At 56.0% G+C, this 27,400-nt stretch overlaps 1 protein-coding gene across 3 annotated transcripts in view; it reads left to right on the top strand.

Moving 5' to 3' along the window:
* ITGAL (integrin subunit alpha L) overlaps nucleotides 1–25,549 on the top strand; it is a 37,799-nt gene extending 12,250 nt beyond the window's left edge. For 2 of the 3 annotated variants that reach the window (XM_032327381.1, XM_032327383.1), the window contains 22 exons: nucleotides 843–916; nucleotides 1,004–1,136; nucleotides 4,650–4,801; nucleotides 4,924–5,061; nucleotides 5,491–5,688; nucleotides 5,810–5,940; nucleotides 6,607–6,767; nucleotides 6,858–7,009; nucleotides 8,760–8,849; nucleotides 11,485–11,541; nucleotides 11,633–11,703; nucleotides 12,030–12,171; nucleotides 13,950–14,060; nucleotides 14,223–14,302; nucleotides 14,420–14,506; nucleotides 15,915–15,990; nucleotides 20,415–20,528; nucleotides 20,792–20,848; nucleotides 20,945–21,043; nucleotides 21,442–21,537; nucleotides 22,270–22,380; nucleotides 24,193–25,549. In XM_032327381.1, coding sequence (XP_032183272.1) covers nucleotides 843–916; nucleotides 1,004–1,136; nucleotides 4,650–4,801; nucleotides 4,924–5,061; nucleotides 5,491–5,688; nucleotides 5,810–5,940; nucleotides 6,607–6,767; nucleotides 6,858–7,009; nucleotides 8,760–8,849; nucleotides 11,485–11,541; nucleotides 11,633–11,703; nucleotides 12,030–12,171; nucleotides 13,950–14,060; nucleotides 14,223–14,302; nucleotides 14,420–14,506; nucleotides 15,915–15,990; nucleotides 20,415–20,528; nucleotides 20,792–20,848; nucleotides 20,945–21,043; nucleotides 21,442–21,537; nucleotides 22,270–22,380; nucleotides 24,193–24,366 — 2,504 coding nt within the window. In that variant the 3' untranslated portion in view covers nucleotides 24,367–25,549. The remainder of the gene's footprint in view (nucleotides 1–842; nucleotides 917–1,003; nucleotides 1,137–4,649; nucleotides 4,802–4,923; nucleotides 5,062–5,490; nucleotides 5,689–5,809; nucleotides 5,941–6,606; nucleotides 6,768–6,857; nucleotides 7,010–8,759; nucleotides 8,850–11,484; nucleotides 11,542–11,632; nucleotides 11,704–12,029; nucleotides 12,172–13,949; nucleotides 14,061–14,222; nucleotides 14,303–14,419; nucleotides 14,507–15,914; nucleotides 15,991–20,414; nucleotides 20,529–20,791; nucleotides 20,849–20,944; nucleotides 21,044–21,441; nucleotides 21,538–22,269; nucleotides 22,381–24,192) is intronic. The other variant, XM_032327382.1, reaches the window with a different exon arrangement.
* Nucleotides 25,550–27,400: the final 1,851 nt, after the last annotated feature.

Below are 27,400 nucleotides of genomic sequence, written 5' to 3'. Positions count from 1 at the left end.
GAAGACAAAAGGACAGGGCGATTAGAGATGATGTAGAGGCTGTAAAGGAAATTGATAAACTGGACAGAAAGATTTCGCTGGGGGAAGCCACGCGAGATGGGCTTTTCAAAAGGCCTTTCTAGATGCTTTATTTTTCAAAGGAGGTAGAATTGCCTCTGAGATGACATTCGAACCGAGACACGGAAGATGGGACTCGAACAGCCACGTGAGGAATGCGGGCAAAGGGCGCTGAAGTCGGAGAAGAGCCAGCGTGGGGCCCAGAGGTGGGGAAGGGCAGGCAAGCCGGAGGGACAGAAAAAAGGTCCGCGTGACGGGAGCCGATGAGCCGGGGAGACAACGAGGTCGAGAGAGGCCAGGCCTTCCAGTTCCTTGTAAGCCGCTGGGGTTTGATCCCAACGGCGACGGCAGGGGATGAAGGGTTTTTGAGAAACGGAAACATGTGGTCTGATAGACATTTTTGCAAAAGATGACTCCGGCTTGCTCTGCAGAAAAAAGACACGACAAGAGGAAGAACCAAGTCAGGGACTGACTGGGTAAGCAGGACAGTCGTCAGGCCAAAGGCGAGGATGGCTGGGCCCTGTGTGGGCCGGCACGCTCCTCAGAGAAGGCCGCAGACGCTCTGTGAACGTAGAACCATCCCGATCTGGTGACGTGGTGGGGAAGCCCGAGTGGGAGCAGAGCACGGAGCTTCTCGTTTGCCCGGCTTCACGCTGAGCTCAGCCCACGTCGCTGGCCAGTCCGACGGCCGTGCAGGCGGCTTCTACCTTGCCCAAAGGCCGGGGCAGCGCTGCTTTCTCGGTCCTTCCTCGAGTGTCCGCCCTTTCTCTTCACCTCGTCCCTAGGCACCAGCAAACAGGACCTGACATCCTTCAACATGGAGCTGTCCTCCAGCGGGATCAGCGCTGACCTCGGCCACGTGAGCGGCCGGCCTGAAGCAGGGGTGGGGCGGGCTGAAGGATGCTGTGGGCACCAGGCTAAGCCTGCTCGTCTCCTCCCTGGGCAGGGCCATGGCGTCGTGGGGGCGGTTGGAGCCAAGGACTGGGCTGGGGGCTTCCTAGACCTGACGGCAGACCTGCAGGATGACAGTTTTGTTGGGAATGAGCCACTGACACCGGAAGCGAGATCAGGCTATTTGGGTGAGTACTTTTCTGGTGCTTTCTTTTGGTCTGAGGGGCCAGGGTCACTCAGAACAACTTTTAAAACCGTAATGAAGGCAGTTAAGCAACCAGCATGAAAAAACTCAGAGTTTAAATAGGGCTGTAATGTTCTTTATTTTTTTTTAAGATTTTATTTATCACAAGTAGGCAGAGAGGCAGGCAGAGAGAGAGGAGGAAGCAGGCTCCCTGCTGAGCAGAGAGCCCCGCATCAGGGCTCTGAGCCACCCTGGAGCTCCCCCTCCTTTTTTTAAGATTTTATTTATTTATTTGAGAGCGAGAGATCACAAGTAGGCAGAGAGGCAGAGAGAGAGAGAGGGAGAAGCAAGCTCCCCGCTGAGCAGAGAGCCCGATGTGGGGCTCAATCCCAGGACCCTGAGATCATGACCTGAGCCGAAGGCAGAGACTTAACCCACTGAGCCACCCAGGTGCCTCAGGGCTATAATGTTCTTAATTTTCCCCTTAATATCTCCTCCGCCGTGTCGTAGTCATGTTTTTGTTTTCTGCATTTTATGATGCTTGGACATCTTGAGGCCTTGTGAGTCTCAGAGACACTACCCCTCCCAGGGCTAGCTAACTCCTACAGATCGTGAACAAGGGGCCTGTGAGCAGTTTGCCAGCCAGCCAACCCTGAGCCCGTATCCCCAGCCACCTTCTTTACCCAACTTCCACACACCAAGCCAGTATTCCCTCCGACCTGACTCTCTAGTTAGCTAAGGACCACCCTTGGTAGACCAGTGCCAGCCAGCGTTGTTGAAACTGTCCCATCCAAAGCTTGCTCAAGCTTGCCTACTTAGCCACCTCTCTGGGTCTTACCCATAAATTAAATTCTGGGTCCATTTTACAGCAGCCTGCCTCATTAGTAAGGGGACCAGAAGGTCCTTCTTGTGGCTTCCTCCTCTAGAATTGCCCACGAACTCCAAGGTTGATTCACCTCAAGAGTTCTTCCGATGCCAAGGGCAGAACAAAGGCACCTGGTCAGCCCACAGTTGCAGCTGCTTCTCTCTGCTTCATGGTATCCCTGTCGGGAGCTTGTCCTGCACAGTTCTGGGGCTGCTGGTCAACCCAAGGGGTACCCGTCTCAGACACAGAGGCCCTCCTCTTGTGAACAGAGGTTATAGCTCTTCTGGTTCATGCTCCTGTAGTCAACCTGTGTCAAGGCACAGACTGGCTTCAAGAGCCCTGGGATAGGACTGCTTCCAGGCTCTACCTAGAAACCCTCTCACCCTGCCTCATCCATGAGTGTATAGGGCAGGCCACGCCTTTATTAAACTCGCAGAACAGGGACACCTGGGTGGTTCAGTCGGTTGGGCATCTGCCTTCAGCTCAGATCATGATCTTGGGGTCCTGGGATGGAGCCCCGCATCAGACTCCCTGCCGGCCAGGGAGCCCGCTTCTTCCTCTGCCTGCCACTCCCCCTGCTTGTGCTCACTCTCTCTCTCTGCAAATAATAAATAAGATGACAAATAATAAATAAGATGACAAATGACAAATAAATACATAAAATCTTAAAAATATATCTATGCTTTATAAAAAATTTAAAAAATAAACTCCCAGAAATAAAGACTTTATTACATGATTTCCTTGGGAGAATCAGTGCTCTTCATCTTGCGTCCGCTCTTCTAAGCAAAGCCGCCCTCTCTGACTTTCTCACTCTCTCCCTTTCGACGTTCCTTACTGAGTATTACGTGTCAGGCCCTGGTCTAAGCACATGGCATGTATTGACAAATTTCATCTCATTTTATTCTTACTATAACCCTGCTAGTTGGTATCTTTATTATGTACACTATTTATTTTTTCATATAATTAAAATATAATAAAATATAAAAAATAATTTCTATTTTTTTGTTAGAGACAGAGAGCACGTGCATTCCAGAGCGGACAAGCCAGGGGGGAGGGGCAGAGGGAGCGAGAGAATCCCGGAGGTGACTCCCCATTGAGCACGGAGCCTGACGCGGGGCTTGATTCCAGGACCCCAGATCATGATCTGAGCTGAAATCAAAAGTTGGTTGTTCAACTGACTGACCCCAGCCCCAGGCGGCCCTATTACACTTAGCTCCTACACTATCACCTTCGGGGAGCTTTGTGTCCTACAGTGTTCTGCGAGCCAGCCAGCAATGTTGCTCGTTCAAGAAAAAATAATCCCTATTTTACCCTCTAGTTAGGCACCGGTCCCACTAGACACACACACACACACTGCATATATTGTGTATATATGGACATGATTAAAGAAAAAGAGAAAAAAGAAAAAAAAATTTCAATTCCTGCTCACATAAATAAATAAATAAATAAATAAATAAATAAAAATATGATCTTGGACGCCCTGGTGCTACCCTCCTCCAGATCTTGGTTTAGATGTTGCTAGCATAGCGCTAAGCGTTTTCTATTCGTGGTGGTCTTGAATCCTCAAAACCACCCTGTTGAGGGTGGTCCTACCCCGTGTTTCGGTTGAGAAAACTGAGCCTCAGGGCACAGTGTAATTATGCAAGATCTCACAGCTGGGAGGCGTAGGCACTGAGAATACAACCTCGCCCCTGATTTCCACCGCAAGTTCCCAACGCCGGCACTCCAAGAACGTGCACAAACGGAGGGGAAGGGGCTCAGCCTCTCTTGACCTTCCTCTCCTGCGCGGTGGCGTCTTGGATGGTTCTGTTGGTGTCGCTCCTTTGCACTCCTCTAAGCAGAGAAGACGAAATTGGGTCAGTTAGTCGTCTTCCTGAATCAGAGCGTCCCTAATGGATGGGTGCTGGCTCGGTCCCTGGTCCGGTTTCAGGCAGCCGTTCCTCAGCCGCCCCAGCAACGTGCTCACAGGGAGAAACCTCGCTGCCCATACAAGCTGTGGACGAGTTGGGTGTCTCTACACCTAGTTGGGTGTCTCTACACCGCCAAACAAAATGTGCTCAAGTCTCCTGCCTTATTTTGAATATTCATGCAGATTTTTCATTCATCTTATGACTATATCTCACTTTATTTTTTAAAAGATTTTATGTATTTGAGAGAGAGAGCACACACAGGGGGAAGGGGCAGAGGGAGAAGGAGAAGCAGACTCCCCACTGAGTAGGAAGCCCAGCCGGGGGTCATGACCCAAGCTGAAAGCAGATGCCCAACCGACTGAGCCACCCAGGGGCCCCGTTATGTGATTATTTTAAAATAGTGTAGTCTCCTTTCCCAACCTTCTGGTCAGCTGAGGCTCAGGAAGATGCTCCAGGTTTCCTGGCTGCTTTTTCCTGGGCCTGTGCGTTGAGCATAGTTTGAGAAATGCAGTTTCGGACCAAGATGGCGGGATGTGTGCCCCTCGGAGCTCATGGCTGCTTTTCTCTGGGGAAGGTCCTCCGACTGTTTCACAGCATCTTTGCTTCGAACCCAGTTTCCCAGAGTTTCTGCTCTTTTTTGTCCCGGGTTTTACCTTCTTCCAGCCGCCACTGTGCTCCTGATTCCAAGCCCTCTTGCCCATTCTTTCTCTCTTTCTCTCTCTCTTCCCCTCACCCCGCTCAGGTTACACAGTGACCTTGCTGCCCTCCCAAAGGCTCACTTTGCTGCTGGCCACTGGAGCCCCCCGCTACCAGCACGTGGGGCGGGTGCTGCTGTTCCGGGAGTCAGAGGACAGAGCACACTGGAACCAAATCCAGGAAATAGACGGCAGCCAGGTGAGCATGGCCCCGGGGTCTTCCGCAGGTCCGGGACCGGTAGGGCGCCGGTCATGCTCCCCGCTGTCTGCAAGCACGCACCCACTCACGAGGTTCCCTCGGTCCTCTTCCTCTCCCGACAGATTGGCTCTTACTTCGGTGGTGAGCTGTGTGGCGTTGACATGGACCAAGATGGGGAGACAGAGCTGCTGCTGATCGGAGCCCCCTTGTTCTATGGGGAGCAGAGAGGAGGCCGGGTGTTTATCTACCAGAAAAAACAGGTGGGGACCCGGAGCGCCAGGAGTTGGGAGGAGAAACAGATTCCCAGCCCACCCAGGTCCCAAGTATCCTGAAAGGCTTTCCTTGTTGGGTCACGGTGGATCGGACCTTTAGAACCACGGGAGCTGAGCCTTTGTGCCCAGGGAGGGTAGGCTGTGGGCCAGGCCCAGGGCCAAACCTTTTATCTACAGGACACCTTGGGTGGTCCTCACAGAGTCACCTTCTGGGAAACCCTGAGCTTTTCCTGGGTCACCTTCCAAAGCCCCAAGGTCACCCAGACAACCAGGGGTGGAGCTGGGACCCGAGCCCAGGTCAGTCTGCCGCACTGGGCCGGTTCTGTGAGAGACCCCACCCGACCCTCCTTCAGGGCCGCCCCCTGCAAAGGCTGGCCAAGTGACTGAGGTGGGGCCCGTCACTCTGCTCCTTCCTAGCTGGGGTTCCAAGTGGTCTCAGAGCTGCAGGGGGACCCTGGCTACCCGCTTGGGCGGTTTGGAGCAGCCATCGCAGCCCTGACGGACATCAACGGGGATGGGCTGGTGGACGTGGCCGTAGGGGCCCCCCTGGAGGAGCAGGGGGCTGTGTACATCTTCAACGGGCAGCACGGGGCGCTGAGCCCCCGGCCAAGCCAGGTGAGAAGAGCCCTGCCTGGCCCCCCAAACCCATTCGCAGGCAGCCAGAAGCCTGCAAACCCAGACCCCGCTCCTCGGCCGTCCTCTCCCTAGCTTACAGGAATTTTTCTCTTGGTCTCAGCGGATCAAAGGGACCCAGGTGTCCCCGGGAATTCGATGGTTTGGACGCTCCATCCATGGGGTGAAAGACCTCGGAGGAGACGGCCTGACGGATGTGGCTGTGGGGGCCGAGGGGCTGGTGGTTGTGCTCAGGTAAGACGGGGCTGAGGACGACCGCGCTCTCGGCCGTCGAGCAGCTCCCCGCGTAGTGCGGCTCCTCCGGTCTTTCCCCAGCCCCGGCAGAGAGGGCCTCCTCCCGCACAGCCTTCACGCCTTACTCTGCTTCAAACGGCTGCAGTTCAGTGCCACACTGGGGGTGGAACCCAGGCCAGGCTGACATTACAACCCGCTAGAGAAGCAGCAGCCGGGGACCGCTCTAGAAGCTGGTCACCCAGATGCGGGTCAGAGCTCTGCCACTTACTCCTTGGGTGGCCTTACCCCAGTCACTTAGCTGGGGGCTCAGACCATTGAGCGTCTGACTCTTGGTTTGCGTTCGGGTCCTGAGCTGAGTCGGGCGAGGGAGCCCTGTGGTGGTCTCCGCCCCGGGCGTGGAGCCTGCGTGGGGTTCTCTGTCCCTCCCTCCTTGCTACCCCTCACTTCCCCAAAGCGCATTCTTCCATATGGAAAATGGGTCAGAGGGCGTCTAGAAGGAAACGGGAAGCCCTAATGAATTACCATTATTATTACTGTTTCGAGGAGACAGGGCTGTTGAGGTCTGCTTTCGGGGATTAGAGTCCTCTGGAAGCTTGTAGAAGGAGCCCCAGGTCGGACTGGGAGTACAGCCGAGGCCCAGGGAGAGCGTTGCTTTCCACTCCGCAGCTCCCGGCCCGTGGTGGACATCCTCACTCAGATCACCTTCTCCCCGGCGGAGATCCCGGTACACGAAGTGGAATGCTCCTATTCACCCAGTAACAGGAAGAAAGAAGGAGTTAACATCACAGTCTGCTTCCAGGTCAAGCCTCTCACCCTCCAATTTCAAGGTCAGTGTCGTTTCCCAGAGCAGCTGCTTATGGCCCCAGGGCACCCCCCCAACCCTGCCCCTTCAACTTCTGACTTTTCTCCCTGCCCAGGACTCCTGGTTGCCAACCTCACTTACACTCTGCAGCTGGATGGCCATCGGAGCAGAAGCCGGGGACTGTTCCTGGGAGGGAGACATGAACTCAGTGGCTATACACTGGTCACTGGACACCCATCCTGCACCAAGTTCTGGTTCCACTTCCCAGTAAGGAGCCGTGGGGGCTGCCCTAGGAAGTGCGGGTGTGGTGGAGCTGACCACGGTGACGGGCAGCAGCGGTGCAAGGCTCAGCTCGGTCACCATCTGGCTGGGTCACAAGGCCCTTGGGTCTCTTGACACCACCATTTCCTCATGTAATAGTGGTAATAATACCATTAGCATATTTCCTCTAGTTCTTAATCTATGGACGTAGGCGTTTTAACATTGTTACCATTAGAAAGTACTTCCCATTTTTTCCCCTAATTTTTCCACACATCATATATTTATGCTGCTACCCAGTTTTTGATAAGTATTTGAATAGCTACAGAATATACAGTTATGGCGCGCATCCTGGTTTGCCAGGTACCCATAGTCATTTATTATTAACATCCATTGCAGAAAAAGATTTTCTTTTTTTTTTTTAAGATTTTTATTTATTTGTCAGAGAGAGGGAGAGAGAGCGAGCACAGGTAGACAGAATGGCAGGCAGAGGCAGAGGGAGAAGCAGGCTCCCTGCCGAGCAAGGAGCCCGATGTGGGACTCGATCCCAGGACGCTGGGATCATGACCTGAGCCGAAGGCAGCCGCTTAACCAACTGAGCCACCCAGGCGTCCCAAAAAAGATTTTCTTAATATCAATTTGGGCTACTGCCGAGACACCCAAATTCAGTTTGCTTCTAACAGTCCTGTGTAAAATAGGGTTGATGGTAAATTATTCTGATCCCTTAAATATTTAATAAGAGATTGGGTGTGGGACTGGTGTATAAGAACTTAAAGTTTGGGGGCACCTGGATGGCTCAGTTGGTTAAGCGTCCAACTCTTGATTTCAGCTCAGATCATGATCTTGGGGTTGTGAGATCAAGCCCCGGGTCGGGCTCCACACTCAGCATGGAGTCTGCTTGAGATTCTCTCTCTCTCTCTCTCCCTCTCCCTCTGTCCCTCATCCTCCCGACAAAAACAAAGAGATCCTGAGGTTCATTTTAAATTTTTTGTTATGGAGAAATTTCAAATATATAAAAGCAGAAAAAATAGCGTGAACCCCCAAATAGCCATCACAGTGTTAACAGTTCTGAGCTCACTCTCCTAGTCATTCATACCTGCACTCCGTGCCCCTCTGCTTGCCTGCACTCACCCCTACCCCCCATAAGATTTGGAGATTTTCGACATAAATTTGCCAGAGAAAAGGTAGTGTGTCATGATGGGAAGACCTTGGACTTGGGGATTGGATGGATTTGGGCTCACCTCCTAGCTCTAAGCCTTAGGAAACTTGGGTTACCTTATGTTCCTCCTCTCTAATGTGGGGATATGTTGACCTTATGTTCCTCCTCTCTAACGTGGGGATAATAATGCCTGCCTCTTAGGGTTGGTGAAGGAGTTCAGGGGAAGATGATTTGGGTGGTGCCAGTTTTGTAGTCCCTTTTATGTTAAAAGGCCTAGACCCATCCCTGTTCTCAAGGAACTAGGATATTCTAGTTATTCTAGAATATTCTTTTCTTGTGCAAACCTCGGTAATGGCTGCCTAGAGTGGTTTGACAGAGATTCAGGGGTTTTGGTCAGGACTCAGTGGGAAAGGTGGGGTGGTTGATCAGCAATGTCTGCCATGGGAGTTGGGGCTGAGGGAGCTGACTTGTGCTGAGAAGGGACCCCAAGCATAGTAATCACCTGATGCTAGAATCTCACCATTTGTAAAGTACAAGCCAGGTGAGCATTTAACTGGAAGATTAAACTCACAACACCCGTGCCATTCCCATCACCTCCAGGTGTGCATTCAAGACCTCATCTCTCCCATCAACATCTCCCTAAATTTCTCTCTCCCGGAGGAGGAAGGGACACCGAGGGACCAACAGGCGGTAAGAAGCGTTCACCTGGGGAATTGATAGGAAACGGGAGAGTAGAATTTCAGTTTAGCAGGACTGTATTATCGAGGAGTCTTTGGTTTTAAGCAATAGAAACCAAATACAGCAGGAAAGGAACGCATGGGAGCTTGTATTTGGCAAAGCAGGAGTGGGAAGGAAAATCAGTGGAGGCGCTGGGGGCCCTTAAGGGGAGGGGATAACGGGTGGACTCTTTAGGACGCAGCCCCCTCAGTGAATGTCCCTGCCCAGCACCAGCTTCAGACCTCCGCAGGAGCCAACACTGCTCAGGCTGCAAGTTCCAGGGAGGCCAGGGCACCCTGGTCAGCCTTCTCACCGAAGCGTATTTAGTTGTGAACAGGTAGTTTCCTCAAAGCTGAATTGGGGGCCCGTCATGATGTAAAACGAGAGGAAAGTATACCTTTCCTCATCTGCTGGACCACACACTCCCCACCTGGGGCCAAGGCCAGATTTCCTCTCCTCAAGTCCTTGATGCTCAGCTAGCGGTTTGGCTTCAAGGCAGCAGAATCTGGTGGAAAGAGCCCGAGCCTTCCCGCCCAAAGATGTGGATTTCCTTTTTCCTGGCATGAACATCTGAGCAGGTTCCATCCATCTCTCGGACTGTGTCCCCGTCCATCAAATGCATCTCGCAGAGCTGGAGCAGGGGACTGCTAAGCGCACTCTTTCTCGTGGCTTCTGGCAGCACCCACTGAGGCTCCCCGGTGCATGCTCACTCTCCTGGGGTCTGCAGGGAACAGTGGCGCGCTCCCCAGACATGAAAGCCCCAGCCCACCAAAAGCTCATCGAGGGCTTAAGGGAAGTTGATGGAGCCCCTGCCTGTGCAAAGCCCTGTTCTGGGCACTGGCTCCACGGAAGCACGTAAAACATGGTCCCTCCCCGGAAGGGGCTCCCAGCCTGCTCTGGGAGTCAGAGGAGTCAACAGGCAGTTAGGACAGGCATGGGAAGATGCGACCCTTGCAGTCCCCAGGTAGAGCAGAGCAGGTGGACATTCAGAAAGGAGGCAGAGTGTGAACGCAGACAACGAAGACGGCAGAACCCCACGCAGCCGGCGGGGGAGAGGGTTGGACGGGCACCCCCTTCCCTTTGAGACTGATGCACACCCTTACATCTCATTGGTCAGAACTTGGTCACATGGCCACGCCTGAGAGCCTGGGAAGCGCAGCCTCCTGTCCAGCACCCCCTTTCCACCAACCCCATAACCCGATAAAAAGGGGAGGGTCTGTTTTAAAAGCAGGCGGGGAGGGACGATATGTGGAAACAATCAGCGGCCTCTGCCATTGGCACTATTTTTTTTTTCTTTTTCCTTTTTTTTAAGCCAGGCAGTGTGGAGTAGAAACTCAGGGTAAAAAGAGACTTAGGCTCCCAGTTGTCCAGAAAGTCTTCCTGGGGGAAGTGGCTCTGGTTCTGGGTCTTGCAAAACGAGTCGACGTTGGGTAGGTAGATTGAGGCAAAAGGAAAGCTCTGGTGGTACATTCAAGGGAAATGAGGAGGTGGGCTTAGCTTCTGGAAGGACACCTGAGCAAGACAGGGACCCTGATGTCCACTTGGGGGCTGGCTGTGGTCTAGTGAGTGGCAGGAAACCACCAAATCCATGTGGTCTAGTGAGTGGCAGGAATCCCATCTAGTGAGTGGGAGCCGTCAGCAGAGGCCCCCAGAAACCCTGCCCTGGGGGGAAGGGTCTGGAGGCTCTTTGGCAGGTGGCCTGGAAGTGGAGGAGGTTGGAGCCTTTCTAGAACATTCAGCTAATAACTCACAGGATGCTTCTATGACGCCATTACCCTCAGGATAAAATCCCAGCTGCCTAATGTGGCTTCAGGGCCCAGGGGAACCTGGACCCTGCTGCGGGCTCCCGCCCCCCCACGCCGCCTCCCCCACATAAGCTCTGCAGGGGTCCGAGCATCTTCCTGATGCTCCCACAGACGCCATCTCTCTTGCCTCGTGTCCTTTCTTCCTCCCTCTCCGTTCTCTTCGCCGGGCTCTCTCCTGCTCGTGGTTTAGAATTCAGTTGAGATCCATTCCTTCAGGAAGCCTCCCTGACCCCCAGGTCGGGGGCAGGATTCCCTTCTGCAGGCTCTGGATGTACCCTGTACTGTCCCATCAAACTCTCGAAGATGCTGGTCATTTCTCCCCCCAGACTGGGGCACGGGCTGTGTGTTTCTCTGGTGTGCAACCAGCGCTCAGCACAGGGCTTGACCTGGAGCAGAAACCCCGGAGATGTTGGGAAAACTGGCCTTGAGCCGAGGAGAGCAGGAGAGCTGCTCCGGGCGGGGTCTGCCGGGACCACAGCGGGGACCACAGCGGGGACCACAGCGAAACCAGTCACGGGCGGGGGAGCCCAAGGAAGATGGGCTGCGCGGAGCTTTGGAGCTCCTTTGTCAAGGCCAGGTTCTCCTGTCCAGTGGACACCCTGAGCTTCAGCGTCCCTTAAGGAGCTGCGCAGGTGGCCTTGGGGCGGGGTCAGGAGGATGAGGTGCTGCCTGGAGCTCCTGAGGGGCCCCCCAAGCCGGCCCAGCCGGGCCCCAAGCTCTGAGCTCCTCAACCCTCTTTCGACAGTTCCGCTGCCTCAACTTAACCATCTTGTTTCCTGCCCCCCCCCCCATTCTGTGCTCAGCAGGGCAAGAACGTACGGCCCATCCTGAGGCCCTCACTCCACGCAGAGACCAAGGAGGTAAGGGGGCAGGGGACAGCTGGAGAGGCCAGGGTCCGTCACTCGTGCTTCTGGGGCCTGGGCCTCCTAGGCTTTCTCCTTGGCCTTTCAGATCCCTTTCGAGAAGAACTGCGGAGAGGACAAGAAGTGTGAGGCGGACCTGGGGGTATCGTTCGCTCCAGGGTAAGGCCTGGAATCCCGTGGGCTCTTTTGTCCCACTTGGTGTTTCCCTGAGGTAGCTCCCGGGTGTGGGAGAGAACAGGGGGCTTCGAGACAGAACACCCGCCTCTGCACTCACTACACGTGTCCTGTGGGCCTTAGTTTCCCCCTCTGAGAAATTCCAGGCCCTTGGGCCCCCCTGTCAGGATTCGATGAGGTCGAGTCTCTCAAAGCCTGAGCCCGGGAGCTGATTTCGGTGGATCTGTTTCTTCTAACCCGGCCGATCCCTCCGTTCTGAGCCTGCCTCCCGCACCTGGGCCCTTGTGACTTTTGCCGGGTCTTGCCCGCAGATCAGGAGTCCTGCGTCTGACCCCGTCTGCCAGCCTCTCCGTGTCGCTGACGCTGAGTAACTTACAAGAAGACGCTTACTGGGTCCGCCTCAACCTGAGCTTCCCCCAGGGACTCTCCTTCCGCAAGGTGGAAATGCGCAAGGTGAGCACCAGGGCATGGCCTGCCTGAGGCCACCCTTGTCCCCACAGCTTCTGCTCCCCTGGCAGAACCTCGGGCAGACAGGACAGCCTGAAGCTGTGGGCAGCAGCTGGCGTGCTGAAGCCTTAGGTCCACAACCGGGTTCTCACGCCGACGGCTACCCCCTCCCTCTGTGGGTCGCGGATCCCGCCACCCGGGAGGCTGGGGGCACCTGCAGGGCTCGTGAGAGGGTCCCCTGGAGTGGAGACTGTGACACAGATTTCGTGAGCTCCGGCTCCCTCCCTCTGAAAGGCGACCAACGTGTTTTTGCGGAGTGGCCTAGGTTGTTTTAGATACAACGTTTACTCTGTTAATTATTAGCCCAGAAGTAATGCATGATCACCCCCAGAAAGTTGGAAATCCCAGAGAAGCTTAGAGAAGACTATCGCCCCGTATTCTTAAAACCAGCAGTTACTGCTTTTAACGTTTTGGTGTTTATCCTGCTGTGTGTCTACGCAGGTGCATTATAAATTACATTGCATCTTCCTTCATTCTATACCTGTTTTAACTGACTGGCATTTTGTTCTCATTTGCTTATTTTTCCTCCTTATTTTTTAAAACAAATGGTTATTGTGGTAAAATATACATAATAGAAAATTTACCATTTTAATCCTTTTCAAGCACACACTTCGGTGGCATTGAGAACATGTCCAGTGCTGTGCCACCAGCATCGGTCTACGTCGTCTCAAACACAAACTTCCCATCCATTAAAAGCGACAACTCCCTCAGCCCCCGGCCCTCTCTCATGTACTTTCTCTCTCTATGAATTTGCTGCTCTCGATTTTTCACAGAAGTGGAATCATATGATATTGTCCTCTTGTGTCTGTCTTCTCCAATTAGTGTGGGGCTTGTGAGGTGGCTTGGGCGAAGTTGCTTCCTTTTTTAAGGCTAAATAATATATCCATTGTATGGATAGACCCCATTTTGTTTATCCAGTCATCTGTCTGCGGACATTTGAATTATTCTCGCCCAGGAGCATTAAGCGCTTCCTCACGGGGCGTCTAGTAGAGTGATGAGAAACTGGAGATCTGGAGTCAGACAGACCCCTGTTCCCATTCCTACCAGATCCCTGCCGGGTGACCCAGAGGTGGGACCTGGAGAAGTCACTCGACTTCAGGGCTTGGGTGCCTCTGTCTCCTTATCCGGTTCCCTCCCCAATTTGAGACGGAGATCTGTCCTCACAGATCATGAAGAAGATGAAAGGTTCTGTGCTGCTTAGCCCGGCATCAGGGCTCAAGCTCTTTTTTTTTTAAGGTTTTATTTATTTATTCGACAGAGAGAAACAGCCAGAAAGGGAACACAAGGAGGGGGAGCAGGAGAGGGAGAAGCAGACTCCTGCCAGGCAGGGAACCCGATGCGGGACTCGGTCCCAGCACCCTGGGATCACGACCTGAGCGGAAGGCAGACGCTTCATGACTGAGCCGCCCAGGCGCCCCTCGAGCTCATTTTTAGAACAGTTGCTGACTGTGTAGATCTCACTGCGTCCGCGCCTGGCGCCGAACCATCCCTAGCTCCTTGAACTGCTGGATCCCTTCTGGATTTTCACAGTGATACACGGCACTGCAGTGAACATCTTTGAATGAAGCCTCTGTCTGTGCCCCTGATTCTCTGCCCCACCCCCAGCCCCGAGAATGTGCCCCCACAGGGACAGAGCAGGGGGGTGTGGGCCCTGAGGGTTGGTGGCCTCCGGGACCTTGGCCTTGCCCACTAAGCGGTGTGTTCCTCCTCTTCTCGCCCCCCAGCCCCACAGCCACATACCTGTGAGCTGTGAGGAGCTCCCTGAGGTGTCCAAGCTTCTGACCAGGATCCTTTCCTGCAATGTGAGCTCCCCCATCTTTAAAGCAGACAGTGTGGTGAGTGTCTCCGAGGGGCCGGGCTGAGGTGGGGCCGGAGGGAGCAGGTAATGGGTAAGGAAGCCCCCCCCACCCCAAAGGGAATGACAGCTTGAACTTTGGAGTCAGGGCTTGGGCGCCCCGAGATGCCTCCTTCCTCACTCCCCTCTTCTGCCCTGCCAGGTTGCCCTCCACGTGATGTTTCATACGCTGCTGAACAGCTCCTGGGGGGACTTGGTCGAGCTGCACGCCAATGTGAGCTGGTGAGCAGGTCCCCAGGCAGCCCCCAGGGGCCCCGCTGACCCGCTCGCTCGCAGACGGCCCCAGGGGCCTGGCCACGCGCTTCTCCCAACACTGCCCTCTGCCTTGCCCCCGCGCAGTGACAATGAGGACTCGGAAGTCTTGGAGAACAACTTGGCCACCACCAGCATCCCCGTCCTGTACCCCATCAACATCCTCACCGAGGAGTAAGTTGAGGGCTGAGCAGCCCCACCGCCCTTCTTTTCCACCTCCGCCTCCCCACCCGGGGCTCGGCCTCCCCACCCGGGGCTCGCCTTCAGAGCCTCCCCTTTCCTCGGCCCCCCGGGGTAATCAGAGCTGCTGCCAACCGCAAGCCCAAGAGTCTTCAACACCCAGATGGGCGGAGGCCCTTTAAGAGTTCTGAAATCAGCGGTTTGCTGATGGAGGAGGAAGCGCATGGAGGCTGGAGCTTATCCACCCCTTGTGGGGCAGCTGTGCTCTCTCCGTGACGGGAGGACAGGCAGGCTCAGAGAAGGGGGACTCTCCCCCAGAGGCGTACAGCTAAGCAGCACGGCTGCTGGTGTCCGAATTTGGGTCTAAATGACCCCCAAACCGCATGCTAGACGCAGCCCCTTCCTGGAGGGACCTGGAAGGCAGGAGAAACTCCTCACAACGGCTCCTGTCAACAGAGAGCTCCTACTCAGGGGGGAGAGGCCGAGGTCACGTGGGCACAGAACAAGAGAGTCTCACAAGGTTAAGGCAGGACGGACCGTGGGGATCACCAGTGGGGTTTTCTCATTTACAGAAAAGGCGATGAAGCCCAAAAAGCAGAGTAGCTCTCTCCAGTGGGCTCAGGGGGAGGGGGTCGGGGACAGTGACTGAGCCAAGGTCTCCGGTACTTTTGAACGCGAATGCCAAGCACAATGATGTAGTCTGAAGTGTGGTATGAAATTAGAGCCAGGAGAGTTGGAAGAGAGATGGATTCATGGAGATGTAGGGGCTTGGGCTGGGGTCTGGAGAATGAAGGGGCTCAGGGAAGGGCCAGGAAAGAGGAAGCACATTGTCGCAGTGGAGACAAGCGTAGGTGAACGGAAGCCGCAGACGGTGGGGTGGGTTTGGGGAACAGGGAGTGTGCGGGCGCGGGGACAATGGGCGTGGGGTGTGCAGCGGGCGGCCTGGGCGTGGAGGATGCTGTGGGCCTGACCCTGGCGGGCAGCAGGGCTGCCAGCGGATCCCGAGTAGGTAGACGGCAGGATCAGACGGCGACATTAGGAAGGTCACTGGAAGGATGAGATGGCGAGGAAACTAGAGGCTGGTGCCGTTGTGCAGGAGATAAAGGACCCAGAGGACAGCGGAGACCCTCATGGGGCGAGGGGGACCTTGTGTGGTGGGGAGCACACAGCTCCAAAGCACACTCACCTGGGTTCCAGCCCTGGCCCCCGCGGCAGGATGCCGGGCAGCAGACGGACCCCCTCCACGAGCCTCACTTCCCAGAGGGAAACAGCAGAGCGCTGGGTAACAGGAAAGCCTGCCTGCGTGATCCCTGGGGAGGCCCTCGGAGGCTGCCCCGGCCCCTGGTCCCTGCTCTGCTGGAGATGCGGTCCTTTCTACCTCTGCTCTTCCCTCTCTCCACAGCAAGGAAAACTCCACACTGTATGTCAGCTTCACTCCCAAGGGTCCCAGGAGCCGCGCCGTCAACCACTTCTACCAGGTATGAGCCTCTGTGTGACAGGGCCTTGGGGGTCACACAATTTTCAGCCCCATCCTGAGGACCGAGGCTGCAGAGACCCAGCCCTGTCCTCGGCGAATCCAGTGGCCTCCACCTCACCCCGCCATCCTTCCTAGAGCCCCTCACAGCCTCTGCGGACCTTCCCTGGCCCCTTTCTCCAGCACCGGATACTTTGTCTGTGGGTGAGAGAGAACCTAGATTTTCACGCACACATTTAATGAGCCACTGCTCTAGTCCGGGCACTTGGCTAGCGGCTGGGGCAGCAGTTATGTAAGTCAGGGACCCTGACCCCTCACCCGACCCAAGTTCTGTGCTGGAGCTTTATCTGTGTGACCCCCACCCCCACTTAGGATTCTCCCCCAACCCGTGAGAGCCGCAGAAGGCAGAGGCGTAGCCATTCCCCGCGTACAGCTGAGACATGCACAGCACAGAGGGGTCCAGCGACCTGCCAGGTTACACAGCTACTAAAGGGGAAAGGTCAGATTCCAGCACTTACCGAAATACCAGAATTCATGAGTTTAACCTCTGAGTTAACGATCTGTCGCTTCTCAATGCCATATGCTCGGGGCTATAACAGCAATCTTCATTATGGGAGGGGAGAAGACAGAGGCCGCCCCCGGGTCTAAAGCTCGGGGGGTCTAAGGCTTCTTTCGAGGTAACCTCTGAGACGGAGGTAGGTACCGACTCCCCCAAGGACATTCTCGTTTTCCAGTGGAAGGAACTGAGTCCCCACAGAGAAACTCTCTTTGCCCAAGGCCACACTGGCATCAGGGCAGACTGGGGCAGGGCCCCCCAAGAAAGGGACCCCAGCCGGGTAGAACAAGAACCGAGGCCGGAGCCATCTCACTGGGATACGATGACCTCCCCCCTGGGGAGGTCAGGTGTCCATTTGCACAGAGAATGGCCACTAGGCTTGGTTTCTAGTGCTGGTCACGGGGATGCCTCCGGGTTCCCCAAGGAGGTTGGCAGACTAGTCCTTTTACCAGCAGAGCAGTGGGGAAGATTTGGGCAGGCGTGGATGCAAGCCCCAACTCTACCCTTCGATCTCTGTGTGATCTTGGGCCAAGGGCTTCACTGTCCATGCCTCGGTTCCCTGCTGTGACTCATGGCGTTTGGAAGAACTTGCAGGGGTCGGTCGTGAGGGTGAAGTGGCTCACTTACTCCACATGGGGTGCTTGGCCCAGTGCCTGGGAAGTGGGGGTGGTTAATGGCTGGGCAGGTGTTGTGCGGCTGCAGATTCCGCAGCGACTGTGGACGCCTGCTTCCCTCCTTGCCCTGCTCCTCTGGGAACCGACGCAAACCCTCTGCGCTACCCCCCACACCCCATTTCTCTCTCTCTCTCTCAAGTCAGCCTGGCCAGATGCCTCCAGCTCCTCCGGCCACTCGGCACCCTCCAGCATCTCGAGCTCTGCCTTTGGCTGCCTGGCCCACTGCTTGGCCACTCTTGCTAAAGACCCTAATGATCTCTGTTTTAGCTAAACCCCGCTCAGCGTGGGACACTGGTGATCTTTCTGTCTTGCCAGAAGCGCTCCTGTTAGGCTCTTTTTTTTTTTTTTTTTTTTGCCACAGGGAGGTCACCTGGGGTCTCTTGTGAGCTCGACAGGCTGGGTAGTCCCGTGCGAGCAGGGTCTGCTTCCTCCCTTTCCTCCCTCTGCTCTTCCCCTGGCCAGGTCGGACACATAAGCTTCAGCCAGAGCCGAAAGCTTTTTGAAGCTCTGCCATTTCAAGCTGTGTGGCCTTGGGCGGTTTGCTTAGCCTCTCTGGGCATCAGTTTCTCAGTCAGTAAAATGGGGGTAATAATTGCACCTACTTTATGGGGTTGTTAAGAGGAAAAACCAGGACGATGCATGTGAAGTGTTCCTGCTTCGCACTCGACACGTCAGCCAGCAGAGCGGTGGCTGCTTTGAGGCTTGTTCTCACCCTCATCTGAGGAAGGTGATGGAACACCATCGTCCCGGTCTCGGGAGGCCCAGCTGGGGCTCAGATGCCAGCTCTGCTCCCCGATCACTTCAGACAAACCAGTCTCCCTGAACCTCAGCCATCCCCTCGGTGACGCAGGGGTGACAGCGCTGCCCGGGCCTAGATCCAGCATTCAGCGACCACCGCGGGGGCCCGCACGCTCGCACCACTGCCCACCCTGCAGTCTGAGTCCCCCTGCGGCTCCCAAGTCCACACTGTGACCCTCCGGCTCCTCTGTCCCCTGCAGCCTGTCACTGCTCTCCACCAGGATGACTTCAAACACCTTTTTTTTTTTTTTGTCATGATAGAATGAGATACAAGTCACAGTCCGTATGATTTACCTGCTTCTTAAAAAAAGATTTTATTTATTTATTTCAGAGAGAGAGAGACCACACGAATGAGGGGGAGGGGCAGAAGGAGAGGGAGAAGCAGATGCCCAGCTGAGCAGGGAGCCAGATGCAGGGCTCGATCCTAGGACCCTGAGATCACGACCTGAGCAGGAAGGCAGGGGCTCCATTGACTGAGCCACCCGGGCGCCCCTGATTTACCCGCTTTTAAAGCGTGCGGATCCGGGGCACCTGGGTGGCTCAGTCCCTTAAGGGTCTGACTTCCGTTCAGGTACTGATCTCAGGGTCTGGGTTCAGTATTGGGGCCCCCGCTCAGTGGGGAGTCTGCTTGTCCCTCCCTCTCCCGCTGCCCATCTTCTGGCTTGTGCTCTCTTTGTCCGTCTAAAATCTTAAAAAAAAATAGTGTGCATTTCAGTGACTCATATTTGCAAAGTCGTATGACCATCACCACAATCTAATTTTAGAAGATTTTCTTTATTCCAGAAAGAACCTTCACGTAGGGGAGGAATCCTACAGTACCGGGTCTTTTGTGACAGGCTTCTGTGGGTTCCCAGGGTGGTTTCGGGGTCATCCGCGCTGTAGCCCAGGCCCGTGCTATGCTCTTTTTTCTTGCCAGATAATATTCCACTGTGAGGTAGGCCGCGCTAGATTTGTCTGCTCGTCTGCTGGTGGACACCTCGGTGCTTTCCACTTTCTGGCTTTTATAGACCGTGTTGCTTGAATGTTCCTGCCCAGACTTCAGTGTTGACAGGTTTTCTTTCTCTTGGGTATATACCTAAGAGTGCAATTCTTTCTCCTGAGGCTTTGTCTCAGTGTGTTCTAAACCAAGTGTGTCGCTTTCCCCTAAGCCAACACCACCTCAGGGGTGCTCAAAGCCACCCTTTCCCTCAAGTAAAACTTCCGAGTCTGGGTGAGTTTGTCCTTCCTCTATGCGTGGCCCCGGCCTCAACTTCCAGTCCGTGTTCTCTTGTCTCCTTGGCCCCCACGACTGCTCCGACTCTGGCCCCTCATCTTCTTGCGGCTGTTGGCACAGGCTGCCGGCTTGGACCTCGGCCTGCTGTCCCCACTTGGTTCCGTTCTGGGCCTGCTATGAGGGAGCCCCCCGGAGCCGGCCCTCCTCAGCTAACTTCCGTGACTCACCATTGCCTAGTTGAGGGTCCCCTGATTTCTGGTCTTAGGCCTTCGGGGCACACAGTCTCGCCTCAAGCTTCCTTTCCAGACGTGTGTCCGACCTCTCTGTCCCAGGCCCCCAACCTCCCTCCGGGTCTCACCCGCCTGGTGCTGTCCTGACTCCCCGCATTTTTGCTCCCGGGGGGCCTCCCCCACCTTCCTCTGTCCCCTCCCCTCAGTCTTCTACGGTGAAGTTCAAAGGCCACTCTGACGCAGGCCTTTTTAATTTAATGGACCTGATCTTTTTCAAGCGTCCGCAAATGTTTGCCAAGTGACCCGTGGTAGAACCTTTCAGACTGGCTCTGAGACTCCCTGCTCGGCCTCCCTGAGCTGTTCCGTGGTGCTGCTCCTGAGTTACTCCTTCCCGGCTTCTGGATCTTCCAGCCCTCGCCCAAGCTGGCCCTCTCATCTAAAGGGCACTCAGGCCTTGTTTCTTCAATCAGTCCAACGCCCAGAGCAAGTCCTTCCCAACCTGCATTGTGCAAACAACTGTCGCATCTGTGCTTGGTACATGCCCCTCCTTCTGGCACGCATTCGAACACTGACTTTTCTGGAAGCCCGCTGTGTGCTAGATAGTGCGTCAGGCAGCAGGGAGTCGTCGGCCAAAGGAGCCACAGCTGCTGCCCTCATGGAGCATGTAGCCCCTGGACAGACAGACCCCGTCCTGCTGGGGACGCAGAGCTCTGTGGGAACAAGCAGTGGGGATGGGGGGGCGCTGCCCTCTCCTTGGGGAGTCAGCCGATCGCCTCGAAGGTTTGCCCTCGGAGAAGGCAGAGAGGCACATGCAGCCCTCAGGGGCAAGCTTCGAGGACGAGCTGTCCTTTCCCGCCGCCTGGCAAAGAGCAGGCCCTCAGGCCTCAGCCAGTGAGCGTTGCCTCTGGAGGGGTGGCCGGCATTTAGGGCTCTGCTGTCCCATGTCCTCTGTCCTAGGTGAGGATTCAGCCCTCTGTCTACGACCACAACGTGCCCACCCTGGAGGCCGTGGTTGGGGTGCCGGGGCCTCACAGCGAGGGGCCCATCACACATGAGTGGACTGTGCAGATGGTAAGTAGCCGGGGCCCAGGGGAAGGAGGGACCCTCGGGATGGTGGGAGTGAGCTCCGAAGGCGGGTACAGACGTGTGGGAAGGGAGTGAGGAGGATGCGTCCTGTTGGGCTCAGTGATTTCGGAACCTGCCAAGAGCCAGGGGGTGAACTGGGATCCCCCGGATCTGAGGAACGGAGGGGGAGGCCACGTTCTGGCCTTAAGGGGCCAGCGTCCCCCCTCTGTGCTCTGGACTAAGCGAGGACCCCATCTCATCACTCCTAGGACCCTCCTGTGACCTGCTATCGTGAGGATCTGGAGAGGCTGCCCAGCGAGGCTGAGGTCCGGGCCTGGGGGCTCAGAAGTTGGGGTGGGGGCCGGCCGAGTGCAGGTGGGAAGACGGGCCTCTCTGACCCCCGCTGTCTTCCTTCTCGGCAGCCTTGTTTGCCCAGAGCCAAGTTCCACTGTCCACTTGACTTCAAGGAGGAGATCCTCGTCCAAGTGACCGGGACTGTGGAGCTGGTGGGGGAGATCGAGGTTAGCAGCTGCTGCAACAGGTGCAGCGGGTCGGGGGGCTTGAGGGAGAAGCAGCGGGCTCCCCACCAGATGGGCTTCCTACATTTTTCTTTACGACCGGATGCGAAGCCCTGATCCTTTCACAGCGGCCGATGAAAGACATCCGTGATTTGCTTGAAATTTGCCAGGCGGCTTTCCTGGGCCTATGGGTGTTTCTTCTGGGTTCTTTGTAGGGAAAGTTTCCTTCCAGCAGCGGGGCGTGGCCCCTTAGGACGCTCCAGTGGAGAAGTCAGCCCCGTGGCCCTCCCCACCGGGGCCCGTTGTCCTCAGCTTCTCCCCCGGAGTCAGGTGGGGTGCAGAAGTCAGCAGGTTCTGGTCCTTGTTTTCCCCGGCCTGACGTCTCCCCCGGCCCTCCACAGGCCTCCTCCATGTTCAGCCTCTGCAGCTCCCTCTCCGTCTCCTTCAACAGCAGCAAGCATTTCCACCTCTACGGCAGCAACGCCTCCCTGGCCCAGGTAGGGCTCTAGCTTCTCAGAAGCCCAGGAACAGAGGTGGGTGGAGGGCTCTGCAGAGCCCCGGGGGCGCAGAGCTGGAGGAGCTAGAGCAGAAGCCAGAGGTCCCCGGCTGGGCCCAGAAGGAAGAGCTTCCAGGCAGTCAGAGCGGTTGGTCTTGGCGAGGGCCGTGGAGGGCGGTCCCATGGGCTCCCTGCCACCACCGGTGGGCACGCAGTCAGGCTGTGAGGTCACCGGTCTGATGAGATGCGTCAGGCAGAGATCCGTGTGATGGCAGCTCAGCAGAGGGTACCCACCCCGTGCCCACTCGGAGCGTGGCAGGAAAGCGCTCGAAGCAGAACGAGCAGCGAGCATGGGGGCTCAGGCCGCCCAGGCGAGAGGGTGGCAAGGCGGTTTGCAGAGCAGGAAGCTCGGAGCAGGGGAAGGGAAGCTGCCCCTCATTAGGTAAGCCTCAGCCAGGTTCTGGAAGGTTTGGCATGCTGGGCCGAGATTCTGACATTTCATTCTGGCCTCAAGACAGCCACATCGGGGCTTCCGCTGGGTCATGCGCATGTTTGCCCGCTGGCTCCGGGGGCTGCATGGGGTGGGGTGGGGGTGGGGGTTCCCTGGAGGGAGGCATCCAGGCCAGCCTGGCAGTGTGGGGCAGCAGCCCCGGCCAGCGCCGCGAAGACCTAGCCATTCACAAGCATGTCAGAGGTGGGAGAGCCTTCTCGTGCCTCAGCTCTCCGCCTGCAGGTCCTCATGAAGGTGGACATCGTCTATGAGAAGGAAATGCTCTACGTCTACGTGCTGAGCGGCATCGGAGGGCTCTTGGTGCTGCTGCTGATCTTCGCCGTCCTCTATAAGGTGGGAGCTTCTGGGAGCCGCGGGCCTGCCTTAGACAGCCAGCCTGGGGGAAGGGGGTTCGCAGGAGTCAGGGCAGAGACTGTCAAGGTCCAGGACCGCTAAAGATCAAGGAGGCCTCGGCCCACTCCCTCCTTCCACAGCTAAGGCTTCTGAGGCCCCACGAGCAAACGAGACTCCCCCCAGTCCCTCCACCAGGACTCGGTACCCAGGGAAGGAGGGGGCGCCCACGACTCAAGGGCCGGGCCCTGGGACACAGAGAGACATACCACAGACATGGTCCCTGCCTTTGGGGGGTCTCACAGTCTAATGGTGGAGACGGGCGCACTTGGGGGGGCTCCCAGTGTAATGGCAGAGACAGGCGCACACATGATAAGGGCTCCACTCAAAGGCCTGTATGCTGGAACTTCACTTAGGCGGGGGGAGTCCGGGAAGGCCTCCCAGGAGAGGAGGCGTTTGAGTTGGGATTTGAAGGAGTCGTCAGATGAAGAATGCCGGAGGACGGATGTTCCGTACGAAACCCTCAAATCCTCCAGAAAAGCACAGAAAACCAGTTTCTTCTTGTTGCATTCCGCCAGGGTCGTCATGAACGACCGTCTGGTTTCTGTTCTTCCAGGTTCTAATTTGTTGTTTGAATGTGCGTGTACGTGTGAGCGTGAGGGAGGCGGAGGGAAAGTCAGCGTCTGTGTATATAGGTAGAAAACATAAAAGAGGGGCGCCTGGGTGGCCCAGTCAGTTAAGCCTCTGCCTCTGGCTCAAGTCATGATCCCGAGGTCCTGGGATCCAGCCCCGGCGTTGGACTCCGTGCTCAGCGGGGAGTCTGCTGCTTCTCTCTCCCTCTGCTGTTGCTCCCCTGCTTGTGCGCTCTCTCTCTGTCTCAAATAACTAAATAAAATCTAAGGAAAAGAAAAGAAAACAGAAACGGAAGGATCCCATATAAACTGCTCGGGGGCTTGGGTTTCCCGCGGAGTATTGCGCTGCTGTCCCTCTGCGCAAGCACGCTCACATCCACCTCTTGCTCTGTAACCTGCGCTGCTTTGCCGCTGTCCAGATGCCCCGCCTGTTCTTTGATGAGATCCCCACTGATCAACATGTTGATTATTTGTAATCTCTACCTATTTCTTTAAAGATCATTCATTTATTTACTTGAGAGCGAGCCGGACGAGGGAGAGCACAAGCAGGGGGCAAGGGGCAGAGGGCGAGGGAGAAGCAGACACCCGCTGAGCAGGGACACCCCCATCCCACGACCCCGGGGCTCCATCCCACGGGGCTACATCCCACAACCCCGGGATCATGCCCCGAGTCAGACGCTTCATGGACTGAGCCAGCAGGCGCCCCTAATATCTACCTGTTTTAAACAGTGACTGAAAAAGGCTCTTGGCTCCCACATCTTTGCGTACTTGTCCAAAAGCTCTTTAGAATTAGTTTCTGGGGCTGGAATGACTGAGCCAAAGAACATACATGTTTTGGGGAAAAAAGAAGAATGTGTATGTTCTGAGCTTTCAACAGAGAGTACGGGGCCCGCACTAAGCGCTACGGCAGCGCAGGCCCTTCTGTTAGTGTCACTGGATATTGTCAGCCCGCCCGCCCCAAATATTGGTCCAGGACACTTTGACGAGCCTGAAGAATGAACTGTTGAGCGTTCAGCTTTTCGGCATGTTGCCAGGAAGCCGGTGTGGCAGACGCCTCGCCCCAGCCCTGGAGCGGGTACCACGCGTGACTCACAACCATGGGCGCCCTTTCATGTTTTGCGAGGCCGACGGGTCCAGAGTGTTCCATGGCCCTTGTGCTCACTCTGGTTTTGTTTTCCTGCAGTTTGGCTTCTTCAAACGCAGTCTGAAGGAAAAGATGGAGGCTACTGCGGAAGCTTCCAGCGGAATCCCTGGAGAAGCCTCTGACCAGCCAGAGTCCATGGACGAGGCTGGGGACCCGGGCTGCCTGGAGCCCCTCCACGAGGAGGAAGCCCAGGACGGAGGTGGCAAAGACTGAGGCCCAGGCCCGACGCAGAGCGCCCAGGACCGGACTCGGAAGACTGGGGTCCCTCTGCCTCGACCTGTGTCTCGCTGTGTGTCTCCGGGCAAGTCACTGCCCCCACCCAGGCCTCGGTGTCGCTGTCCTGAACACAGAGCTCCCTCCTGGCTGCCTGCTCTGCGGGCTCCTGGTCAGGGTTCATGAGCGACGGCCGGGCAGGCCACAGAGGGCAGGCCTTGTCCCGGGCAGCTGGCTCTGGCTTCCCCCGGTCCTTCTTAGTACCCTCCCCGGAAGAGGATATCCGATCTACGTCTGGAAGAACTGTCATCTCAGGACCTAGCGACCGGCCCTCGCACCCCCCTGCTCTTGGATGTCCCCAGAGGCCTCAGACTCCCAGAACCTGCAGTTTCCTGCCCGGACTCCAGTCAGCTTTCCGTCTGCTGCCAGAGAGCAAACCTGATCCGAGTCACTACAGGGCTTCTGCAGACCCCTGGCTCTGGGGCTGGACACCGGCGTCCTTCCCACGCCTTCCAGAGCCCGCAGAATATCCCGAACGTGCCAGGGTTGCCTTCCCCGCCTCCTCCGAGACTCCCCGCCTCCCCTCCTGAGCTCCAGTTACACCGGCCTTCTCGGGAGCCAAGCTCCTTGCCTTCACCCAGACTGCTCCTTCTGCCTGGAACATTCCTCCCGGGCCCTGTCCCTGCAGGGAGGATGGCCTCCGGGCAGCCCCCTGCCCCGCACCCCCCAGGGGCTTCTCCTTTCCTGTTCCACAAGCTTCCTTCCGCCTGCACTCCCCCTCATCGCGCAGCTCGGTTTGCTACTTAATGTTCTTCCCGCAAACCCAACCGTGGACTCCGTGGGGGTCAGGGCCACACCGGTCACGTTCACCTTGGAGATGCCACAGAGCCAGACCCAGCAGGCGGCTGCCGCAGTTTCAGCGACCAGTGAGGGTGCCTGTGAGAGGCCTGAGGAAACGTTTGGGGGAGCTCTGACCCCTCCCCCCACGTCCAGGCTCGGTCTTCCCCGGGCTTCTGTCCCCTTGCTCCGACCCCCCCACCCCCACCCCGATGCCTCGTGACCCCTCTCGGCCCCCACTGGGAGGCTATGAGCTCAAGGCGCAGGCGGAGTCTGTCCACCCGGCTCCCGGCACCAAGCACAGTGCCTGCCTCTGTTTACCCAATAAATGTGAAAATCCATCCAATTCTGTGATGTTTTTGTGCTGGTGCCCCATTTCAGCCTGGATCAAGGAAATGAATATTTCCTTCTCAACCTTTTCTCTAAGTGGGACCCAAACAGCTCTTTTTTCCTCTTTTTTTTTCTTTTCTTGTTATGACAACGCTCAGAGACTGATCTGCAGAGGCACTGACAACTCCTCAAGGTGCGAGAGCACACCCTTCCTGGTCTTTTTAAAAAACAACAATAACAATTGGTGGGGCTTGATCCTGAGGCCCCCACCTTTAAGAAGGGGTGGGTCCCGCTCCTCGATGCTGCCCTCTTGCGGTCAGTAGAACCCCCAGGAAGGGGGTGGTTTTTAGGGGCAGAAATGGGGTAATTCTCAGCCCGGCTCTGTGGGTCCCGCACTGGACGCTGAGAAGCAACCTATGGTCTCCCACGCGGTGACCTTTGATGGCTGCCTTCTGCCTACAGGGGAGTAAACGAACGTTCTCAAGCCTGGCACACAAGGCCCAGAACGGTATTTCAAAGCCTGCTGGCCTCTTCGACCTCATCAACCCCCTTCTGGTCCAGCAGCCAGGGAACCATGGGGCTGGCTCTTAAGGAAGACCTCAGGAATGAAGAAGTGAGGCCCGTTTTCCCAGAGAGAAGGGGAAAGAATGTTCTAAAGGGCAGGAATAGCACAGAAATGCTAAAAGTACGCAGTTATCTGTAGGTTTCCGAATTCTGTTGGCTCCTGTGGATTCATGCAGTATTTCCTGAAAGATCGTGTCAGGGCCTGTTCTGTGTCCCGAGGGCAGGGTAATGAACATGACAGACAAGTCCCTGCCCCGGGAAGCATCACCCCAGTGGGAAAGCAGAGTGAAAAGGTAGAAATGGGATTCCGGGTGTCGAGGAGGCTGTGAAGAGGGTAAAGCGAGAGAGCAGGTTGGAGAGGGTGGGGGGGGCCTCTCACACCTGTGCTGCTCTGTGACGCACACACAAAGTGGGAATATTTTCATCACGGGTGGGAGCACAACAGCACAGAAAATCTGGGAGGTTCGTTTCGGGAACCTGCCCTGATCCTGCCCAGGAGTCTATATCCCGACTCGCTTAACAGCCCTCGACCGCAAATACCTATGTATCCTTCCCCGCCTGTGTCTTCGCAAACGCTCGACCCCTTTCCACCTGTCCAGTTCCACCACCCGCTTCTGTCCTTAAAAGTCTTCCTACTTCAAACCCCTCCCAAGCTTTTCTCATCCCTTTGGCTCCTAGACAAAATGACCCATTTCGTCTTCACTGAATACCCCGTCAGAACACAGGACACTGACTGTGTGGGCTCTTCTCTCGAGACTGGGAGGTTCTCGAAGGCAGGATTCAGTCTTTGCTCACTTGTGTTACCAACACTGGCCCCTCCTCAGGGCTGGCAACAGAGAAGATGTCCAAATAAGTGTTTGATTTGGTGGCCTTCACATGCTTTGGGTTTAGGACCCCTTTACACTCTGAAAGATTAAAGATCTCCAGAGTTTTTGTTTATATGGGTTATACCTCTTGGTGTTTATCCAATTCGAAATTAAAATGGAGGAAAATGTAAAACATACGAACCCCCAAACCCACATGATCCGCAAGCAGTCAGAAAGATGACGTATGTTCTCACAGGCCATGTAGCCTCTAGAAACACCGTCCCCGTGGCACAAAGTAAAAAAGGAACATCTTAGTATCGCTGGGAAATAGTCAAAACTAGTCCGCCGGCTGGAGTCCAGGCTCTGCTGGTTCGAAGCTGTGCCCTATGGGGCTGTCACTTACCCTCTCTGGGACTCTTTTCTTTATCTGTAAAATGGGAATAATAATTGTATATCGCTCACAGCTGTCCTGAACATGATGTAACACTTGCGAAAGG

This window comes from Mustela erminea, chromosome 20, assembly GCF_009829155.1.
Source record: "Mustela erminea isolate mMusErm1 chromosome 20, mMusErm1.Pri, whole genome shotgun sequence".
Taxonomy (NCBI): Eukaryota; Metazoa; Chordata; class Mammalia; order Carnivora; family Mustelidae; genus Mustela; species Mustela erminea.
Note: the sequence above shows the minus strand (reverse complement) of the source record. Positions and strands in the feature narration are given on the sequence as shown.